Here is a 10,397-nt window from a genome sequence, read left to right as displayed (position 1 = left end):
ACATAAAAAAACAATCACAAATGTATTATTAGAAAAACCACATTTCTATATTTATTTTATGAAGATTATTAAAAATGAAATTTATGAATTTCTATACACCCCCTACACTTTAACTTTGTTATGTTTATTTTTTTTATTCACTTCCTCATTCCATTATCAATATGAATTTTTTTTTTCTATTTTTTGATAACGGACAAATTTCTGAAAGCAAATAATCTCAATATTTATAACAACAATATTTCAATGTTTAAATAAGTGCATTATATATGCAAAGCCTCTTATTGTGTGCGTGTGTGTGTGAATAGTAAAAAAGAAAACCAGATATGATGTTTATAAATAACAATCAAATTTTGCATATCATTTGGTTCATAATTCACTGGATTTTAATTAAGACAACAAACAAAATTTTGTATAACACAAAAAGACATCACGTAGTGGCTAAAAGAAGTGTTGTTATTAAAAAAAAAAACTTGGCATAAAATAAGAATTTTTTCACCGGAATAAACTGCTGGTCACTAACAAAACAAATTCGGAACTAACTTTAAACATATAATTCTATAACGCCTATGCACATATGAGGCAACAACAATTGTAGAATTGTTCCCAAATATTTATGTTTGATACGTTTTGTTTTCATATAAAAGCCCTGTTTAAGAATCATCAGATCAAACAGTAACGAACATTCTTTCATTTGGCTATTCTAGAATATTGTGCAGAATCTAAAATGCGTGCTTTTATTGTCCTGTGCCTTGTGGCTGTTGCCTGTGCCGATAAATTGGGTTATAACTATCAACCAGTTGGTCACTCCGACTCAGGATTATCATTTGCCCCCGGTGCTGCTGCCAGCAATTTTGCTCCATCCTACGATTCTGGTGTAAGCTCTTATGATGCCCAAGGTTCCGGTGTCACTCCCTCCTTTGCTCCACAAGGTGAATTGGAAAAGGAATTCTACACTTTCACTGCCAACGATGGTGATTTCAATGAACCCATCAGCTCCGACCAATTAGCTAATGCTGTGAAGAAAGGTCTACGTGTTGTCTTCATCAAGGGCCCCGAAAACAGTGGTTTGGAAGATGCTGCTTTGGCTTTGGCTAAACAAGCTGCCCAGCAACAAACTGCCATCTATGTCCTCAACAAACAAGCTGATCTCGGTGATTTGGCCAACAAACTTAGCAACATTAACACCGGCAACAACAACAAACCCGAAGTTCACTTTGTTAAATACCGTACTCCTGAAGATGCTGCCAACGCTCAACGTGCTATCCAAAGCCAATACGATTCATTGGGTGGTCCATCTCAAAGCTTCAATGGTGGTGTTGCTCCCGTCCTTAACTTTGCTTCTCAAGTTCCAGTTGCTCCAGCTGCAGCTCCTTCTGCTCCTGGTGCCAGCTACTTGCCTGCTTCTATTTTGCGCCGTTTCCGTTTGTAAGAAGTTGGGGTTTGTTGAAATCCAAATCGTTGTTATTTGTTGATCTAGTCGAATAAAGTTGTTAAAATGTTTCCGAAAAAATGGAGATTTTTTCTAGGATACGGGAAAAAATGGTATTTGGAAAGAATTTACATGGTTTGTGGCTTGGATTGTACTCTGAGTATGTCATTAACATAGCAGTCTATGGCGCATTCTCGAACTTAAACTAAGTTCGGGCAAGATATCTAATGTTTGGACCATGTCGGTTTCTCCGTTCATAAGATATCGGAGTCTACAATTTGAGCGAAAATTTTCTAACATTTGTGTGGGAGGTACTGGAAGGAGTGGGTCGATACACAACATATTCAAACTTTTTTCTAAGATTTGCAGAAATATTACGATATGCGAAGTTTGGAGCAACGCAGTATCCGGTTCGACAGTTCGCCGTAAAAACCTGCTATAAAAAAATCAAAATGATTCGAAGGCAAAGTATGTTCCATATCGGTTACTCCCATCGAGAATTATCGTGCGTACCAATTTTGCGACAAATATTATATTTTGTGGTGGAAGTACCCGAAGGAGTGCACCAATATGGTCCATCTTCGAACTTGGTCTATGTTTTAAAAAATTATTACGAGGATCAAATTTTGGAGAGAATCGGTTGATCCGTTCTAGAAATATCGTGCTCTCCAGCCAGCCAGACGAAGGGGTATGGCTAGTTTGAACCAATTTCTCAGGAAGTATGAACTTGCCCCCGAAAAAAATGTATCGTCCTTACTTGCACCGCATACGCAACATGTTGCCAAAAATTAAAAACGATCCCGAGAACCCAGTCTTTAAACTGTACTCTTTCTAAACATTGTGTGGGTGGTAACGAAAAAGTGATCCAATGTAGTCAATATTCGGACATAAACCGAGTCCGCAAGATTACGATGTACAACGTATGTACAATATCAGTCTATCCTTCCAATTGGTATCTTATGTAATACCCAGTTTAGTTGGTGCTGACGGGTTATTTTGAGCTTTTGGGCTAGTATATCAGGAAGTGCGGACTTGCCCCCGAAAACATTCCACTGTCTTAAACGATCCGAGACGAGCTGTTAAACTAAACTTTTGCAAATTTTGTGTGGGAATTATTTTATTATAATTATTTATTTTTTACCGTTATATAACCTGGACCTACATATGTCAACATTAATTGGTGCAGAAGATTTCCGACTGCTGGGAACCCCTAATGTCAAATTACAGTCCATTTGAGCAGAAAATGTAGATAAAAATGTCACAAGTAAAACCGGCATTAAGTTCAGCCGGGCCGAACTTGTTATATCCTAAAATAGAATAATTAGTTTCCTTTCGTTTGTGAAGAAGACTAAGTATCAAATTTCAGCAATTTCAAAATACCGAAATTCGGTAGGTACCGTTCTATGGGGGCTATATCAAAACTTCTATACCGACAAATTTCTGGCAGACTATTTTTAGACTCAAAGAAGACGAAATACCAAACTTGCGATATTTCGGTAAGGTAATGTGGCTAAAACCTTCAAAATACCGAACATCAAGAGGTACGCTTCTATGGGGGTGTTGGAGAACAAACCTCTATATAATTATACAGTATAGTCTCGATAATCCGGACAACGCGGTAATCCGGACACTAGAATTTTTTACATTGTAGACTCAGTAATCCGGACATCACATATTTTTCTTGCCTCGATAATCCGGACATCAATAGTTATACCCTACACCACTATCTGGAAAGGGTAATATAAGTTTGTTTTGGTAAAAATTCATGTAACACCGCGAAATATTCGTCGGAGACGCCCAATGTGCTATACCAATCTTCATATCTCGTCGAGATAAAGCGATTTTGAGATGTGTGTCCGTCCGTATGTCCGTCTGTCGATTATAAATTGTAATCAAACTCCAGGCCGCAATTATGGACCGATCTTCACAAAATTTGGTATGGAGGTCGGTTTCACATCAGAATAGATTGCTATTTTAATTGGTGATGATCGTGAAATATTTATCGGGTGAAATGGACCAAAAACATAATTTTTATCCGATTTTGTAGCTGCTCTGTAGGTCGCAATAATAGTCCGATCGCCTCGAAATTAAATAAGGCAAGAGTATATGAAAAAGAAGAAGCTTGCAATTTGAGATGGCGATCAGATAATATTTAGAGGGTTAAATGGACCACAACTTTTGTGTGAAAATTGTGAAAATTTTTAATATACAGCTTATATCTTTGTTCCTGGAAGACATATTCCTCCCTCGTGAGTTGTATTTGAAAGACGATTTCTTGACCTTTCCATTGATGTTAATTATGTTGATGTATGTGATCAGATAACGGAGTTACAGGCTAATATATCCAGTTTTTAAACACGCTAGAGGTCGCAATTATAACTCAATAGTCACGAAAAAATTTTTGATGATGATCTGATATCATTTATCGGGTGACATAAACCATTACTTTTGTATGATAAATATCCAAATTTAATTTTTTGTCTACATTTTAAATCATGGAGGGCACATACCGGTAAAATAGCCTACATGTGGAAAAATAACTACTGACCTTTCTCCTGATGCAAAGTGCAATAATGTGTCTGATAGATGACGGGCCTACTGCCTAATATACATATATTGGGTTTTGTATAGAGAACCGCAATTTCCTCCCATGTTACAAATTGTTTCTATCATGACAGAGAAATGTTCAGTTCAGTTGTCAAATTGGATTTTTTATACAAATATTGCAACATGGGGTCGCCTCGCCACCTATTTTATACCTCAGGATTTAGGGTAAAGGGGATACAAACAAAATACGACCTAAGATGTGTCTCATCGAAATACTGGTTTTAGACCCCAAGTATGTTTGGACGAAATTCGTTTAGACAATTTTGAATCGATTTAGCCCTGTCCGTTCATCTGTCTCTCTTACTGTCTAGCTGGCTAGTGCGCACGATAATTATCGAACGGATCTACCGATTCGAACCAAATTTTATACTTCGTAATATTTTGCCCAAACTTAGTTTAAGTTTGAATATAGGCAATATAGGTCCATACCTCCCCCACAAAAGTTCAACATTTTTTACGAATCGATCGATAGTTCGGGTAAGACAATATGGGTACGTCCCACAAAAAATTCGGAAAAGTGAAATTTAAGAGTCCTCTCGAATAGTTTTGAATTTTTTCAGCAGATTTTCCTTGCGGTCGCCTTTGCGATGGTACAACTGCAATGGTAAGTCCATACTTCCTAAGATTTTGGCCGAAAAGCTCCAAGAAACCCTGAAAAACAAACAAGAAACCTAAATAAAATGGCAAATCCGCAAAATAACTTTTAAGGGGATTTTCTTATTGGTCCAAATTTTACACATCAGTACTGTTTGAGGACTCGTATCGGGTCTATTGGAATATTTTTGAAGAAGGTTCTTTTCACGGTCCTTATTACAATGGTACATTTTTTCCGGATAAGTCCATACTTCCTGAGAAAATAATCCAAAAGTTCCAAAAACCCCTGCCGGCTCCAACTAAAATTAAAAATCAGAAAAATAATTCTCAAACTTTTTCAAAAATCAGAAGTTAGCTTACTAAAATTGATTTGGTATAGCTACACATTGCGATACCTACAGATTCCACGTATTTTGAAGCAAACCCGTTATACAAAATCAATATATTTTTATACGGCATAATTATTGTGTTTGCTTCTTTTTTTTTGGTCAGAGGCTGAGGGTATAGCTGACTTAAACTATCTTCTTTGGTGTGTAGTTAAATATGAATAATTTTTGGATTTATAAATTTGTTTGCATGCAAATTATTTGAATTTCTATTCAGTATTAGTTATTTCTACCGGTATAAAATATATTTTTGATATCACAATATATAACCACAATGAACTACTTTCGAAATACCCTGAAAAGCGTAAAACTACGTGCATTATCAAGCATATGTAAGGTACAAGTTCACAATTTTTGAACGAAAGATCTTCAATAAACTCACAATTTTCCAAAATATCAAATATCAGAGACTTGTTCCAAAAACATCCTAGTAGGGACAACGGAGACTTCTCTTATATCAATGGATTCATATGAGGTTATTGATATGTGACCCAGTTTTTATAGCCCAGTCTTAACGGCGTGTGCCAAGATGCTGTAGAGACGTTTTTCATGGCTGATATACTCCGGAAATATCGTCAACATTACTAAGGGGTATTTTGCCACCGTTGAAAATTTGATGTGGCCAAGCGTGGGAATCGAACCTGGACATTCAGCGTGCAAGTCGGTTGCACATAGCTAATTCCTAGAGGTTGTGGTGTAGGGTATCACATGGTCGGCCCCGTCCGATTATAGGCTTTGCTTACTTGTTTTTTCTATCTTGAGCATAATATTATTTTTTATTTCATTGATATTTTCATTCGTTACAATAGCAAATAGGGTATAAATAAGAAAAATTAATTATTTTTAAGTTTTCAGTCCAAATCTCGTCTTACTAGATATCCACTGTTAACTCAGTTATACAGCCAATATTGAATTATGTAACTATCTGAATCTGTCAAAAAAATTTCCTATCGTTCAACCATTGATGACTGGCTATGATAAGCAACAGAGTTTAAAACTTAGGGTTGGGTAGCCTAGTTCCCTGAAAAATCGATGTTGAGTGGTCCTTACCTCTAAAGGAATAAGTTCATTAGCCCTCCTATTAGTGAGAAAGTCCCCTGGGGACATGTAATGTATTCCAAGAATATTTTACCTAGAAATGTTTAAATCAGTTAAAGTGTTAGGATTAATAGGTTAGTTTTCATTGGTATTTACAGCTCAACGAGGAAACGAATAGAGTCCATATATAGATATGTATTTCAGATAAATTTTTAAACAAAGTAGTATGACCCCTTTTATTTTCATTCTTTGACACTCAAAATCGCCGGTAACTAAGAATTGTTGTATTCCATTCTTGTAACTATGCAACCAATAGACTTAAATTACATGTTGTTTTATTCGTAAGATATTACATTTATATAAAACAATGCTTCTTCTCATTTCGTCGACGAGATTAAGTCATTTCCCCATAATGAGATTCTGATGTTCTATCGTGAGTCATAATAGGCTTATATCCCATGGACAAGGGAAATCAATATATGTATGTGCATGGGTTACGTAGTTCATATCCTTAAGAACTGTAAATATACACCAGTTGTAGAGAAGTTTTAGATGACCAAAGTTAAATCACGATGGAGGAATATAAGACGTAAATTTGGTAGGCACGGAAGCTGTTTGCGGTCTTAAAATGGTCGCAGCCCATAATATTTGCTTAATATGAATCTGTCTACCTTATATATCAGGGCATTATCTAGTAAAAGTCCATTCTTTAGGATTTAAACATACAAAATTATATGTTTTTGTTATTACTCGGTTATCCGGACACGGCCGAAACATGTGGAGTCCGGTTTATCGAGATTATACTGTATTTAAATTTATTATTTGATTATTTTCCCACGAAAAAATATGTAATTTCAACTTTTCCTTTAATTTGATATAATGTTCCCTACTCATGTTTAAAAATTCTATAACTTACTTACTTACTTAGCTGGCCTTTTACAGAACATTTGTTCCATAATCTCCAATCCTCTCTGTTTGCTGCTGTATTTTCCCAATCTGGGATATGTAGCTTTCTGATATCTCGTTTCACTTGTTCGCTCCAACGAAGCGTTGGCCTTCCAGATTTGCGAGAACCTCCATGCGGCCCGTATTTATACGCCTTTTTAGCGGGTTCAGCATCACTCATTCTTATAACATAGCCTAGCCATCGCAATCGTTGTATCTCGATTCGTTCAACTACATTGATGTCATTGTATAGTTGATACAGCTCGTTGTTCATACGACGCCGATATTCGCCGTCAACACAGATTGGCCCGTAGATCTTTCGAAGAATTGTTCTCTCGAACACACCAAGCACTGCCTTAGCTGCTTGAGCAAGTACCCGTGCTTCGGAACCATACATTAGGGTAGTATCAGTGTTTTGTAAAGTGTTGCTTTTGTTTGACGTGAGGTAGCTTTATTGAAAGTGTTACTTTTGTTTGACGAGAGGTAGATTTATTCCTAAACTGCTTACTCAGCCCAAAGTAGCATCAACCAACACTATTCTTCTTCGTATTTCACAACTGATGTTATTTGTGTGTTTATGGCGGTGCCGAGGTAGACGAAGTCCTTTACTACCTCAAAATTGTAGGTACCAACGTTCACAGATGATGCGGGGTTAGTGGACATATTACGCGTCGATACCATCAACTTGTTTTTTCGCAGTTTACTGTTTATCAACTTTAGCAGATTCTCCTTCGACTTTTGCAAAGGTGTCAGTTACTTCCTTTACCGATCGACCCATGATGTCAATGTCGTCGGCATAAGCCAGTAACATATGGCTGTTCGTGTATATTGTTCCATTTCTTTTGACCTTCGCGTCTCGTATGACCTTTTCCAGCAGGATGTTGAATGGATCACACGACAGGCCGTCTCCTTGTCTGAAACGGGTACGTACCTTTGCTGCAACGAGGTAATGGTCCGAATCTATGTTTGCTCCTCGGAATGATCGTACATCCAACACGCTCGATGAATGTCTTCCATCCACTAGCCCGACGCCCAAACCCAAGTGTTTAACGTTCTTATGAGTGAACGCGCGGCACATGTTAGCCCACTACCTTTAACGGGTGTTAAAGGCAGCTTCCCAGGTGACACCACGGGGAGATCAGTGTCCACTTGAGATAAGAGAGGGACCAAGATAAATCCTGGGCTTTTCCATGTTAAAGCCGGTCAGGACCGTTCCTTGGTATCTTTCATCCTCTACGTCACCCAAAAAAAAAAGTTCTATAACTGACATCCCCAATTCTATAACTGGCATCCCCAATGATTAAATTTTCGCATATTCCCTTTTTAATCGTGTCCGTCGATTTCAAGGGCATTATATGTGCGTATGTACATACCAACAGTGGTTGGTTGTACTTTGATCTTCTCTCACACAGAGACAGTAAGTAGTCTCTGCTGCGTTGCGTTCTTGTTGTTGTTATTGATGTCACTTGCATTTTCCCTGCCAGCATTTGGAAGTGAGTTTCTCACTCCCTCGCCTAGGAAGTCACGCCAAGGAAGATCGTTGGTGAATTACACAAACAAATTCTATAGCCGTATTGTTATTACCTTTTATCGCGTATGCCGACACTTCGGAGTGAATTCTGAGTGACTTCCAAGGCGATTGTTTACATTTATTTTATGATTCAACACATTTGAACAAATATAGAACATCTTTCTATCTGACGATTATATGAGACGGTGGTGCATACCAAAGGTCCGCAAAATGCATATAAAAGGCACACTCTATTGCCCTTTTCCCAAAAGCGAATAGTGCAGTGCCTTGCATATAAAAAATATGAATGTGCAAAAAGCAGATTCACCCCAAAAAATGATTCACTGCTTGAGTGCATGCTTGCTTGCTTTTACATTTGTATTCACACGATTCGCAAATGCAGTATGCACAATACTGCATACCACCACACAGTATCGTACCATCTTCTGTTTGAATAAATGAATACATTTGCCAAATTTCGCTTTTTCTTTGAGTTTCTTTAATAATAGGATAAACTAAACTAGTAATTGTTTTTATTGTCTCAACATTAATTTTTTTATGTTTATTAACATGTAAAATTGACCAGAAATATCTACTGCTTTTTGTAATACAAAGTGCTTTTTCGAAGGCAGCGTGCAAAAAAAAGGCAACGAGCTCTTGTAGTGTGTTGTGTGTGTGCAATTGGCACACACTCATGAAAGTAAAGGCAAAGCAAGCAATAGCATTAAACAGAGATGGCAATAGCAAGCAATGAAAAAAGCACGAAATCGCGAATATGCATTAAAAGCGAGTGGCATTTTGCGGACCTCTGGTGCATACTCGCTTTGCACTCTGAAGGTCCGGGTTCGCTTCCCAAGCCAGGCAACAAAACATCACATTTTTTAAATGAAAAAATTAATGTAAGCGGATGTTCCAAAGAATAATTTCTCTAAAATAGCGTACTTCAAAAAAAAATAAATAAATAAGTAAATAAATAAATAAACAAATAAATAAATAAATAAATAAATAAATAAATAAATAAATAAATAAATAAATAAATAAAAGTTAAGAGTTTTTATTCGTAATATCGAAATAAAAAAAGCACTCCGTCAACAGACGGAAAATTAATTACACCGTTTTTAAATTTCACAAGTTTATTTAAAATTACAAAAAGGATTTTTAATTTCACAATCAGTATATGAATCACAATTATTTCACAATCAGTATATTAAGTATAAAATTAGAACTAAACACGCACGACTCCCGAACAACACTGCCGTTTCCAAATTCTCCTTCTTAGCTTTAAGTCTCCATATCTTGGCAGCGACGCCGTTATTACTCTGCCAAATATGTTTCCCACAGGTGAATTATGTTGACAATGCAACTCGTGTTAAAGTTGAGTGCCAGTGGGAACATATCATGTTGCATTTTCGCAATACTCCGTAATTGCTTACTCGGCAACACGTGTAGCAGAAAAGTATCGCAAGACAGTGGCTCGTGAAGACTGCAGTGTGTTAACTCCTCCCCCTTTAAAGATCTGCGTCCCGCAGATTCGGATTTGAGGACGAAGTTTGTTGTAGTATTCGCAGGTTGAGTTTAGGGAGGTCGGTCTTTGTTGTCAATTTCCTCCAGATTATGATAATTAGGCCCATTAATAGAAACAGGGCCAATGATCCAGATGTCATAAACCATGAAGTTTTTTCCTTTAGGTACCCCAATAACTGTATATTTGTTGAAGCCATTTCATGGATGAGATTAAGGTTTACTGACAGGCTCTTATTTGTGATGGTGGTAAGTACAGGTGGGAGAACTTGCACTCCTGAACTGGCTATACTCCAATATAATTTATTGTCGATCGTCAAGGATTCATTTTCCATTTGTAAAATGAAGGAGCCTTCTAGGCGATGGG

At 37.0% G+C, this 10,397-nt stretch overlaps 1 protein-coding gene across 1 annotated transcript; it reads left to right on the top strand.

The window, feature by feature from the left end:
- Positions 1-724: 724 nt before the first annotated feature.
- Positions 725-1,429, top strand: LOC141391001 (uncharacterized). Its single transcript, XM_073963917.1, has one exon. It carries the CDS (start codon positions 725-727, stop codon positions 1,427-1,429), a length of 705 nt encoding a protein of 234 aa, XP_073820018.1.
- The last annotated feature ends 8,968 nt before the right edge of the window (positions 1,430-10,397 follow it).

This window comes from Musca autumnalis, unplaced genomic scaffold (assembly GCF_047663935.1).
Source record: "Musca autumnalis isolate F117 unplaced genomic scaffold, ASM4766393v1 scaffold_1, whole genome shotgun sequence".
Classification (NCBI taxonomy): domain Eukaryota; kingdom Metazoa; phylum Arthropoda; class Insecta; order Diptera; family Muscidae; genus Musca; species Musca autumnalis.
Note: the sequence above shows the minus strand (reverse complement) of the source record. Positions and strands in the feature narration are given on the sequence as shown.

What these genes read in the sequence shown, in the direction of transcription:
- LOC141391001 (XM_073963917.1), top strand. Translation starts at nt 725, where the DNA reads ATGCGTGCTTTTATTGTCCTGTGCCTTGTGGCTGTTGCCTGTGCCGAT.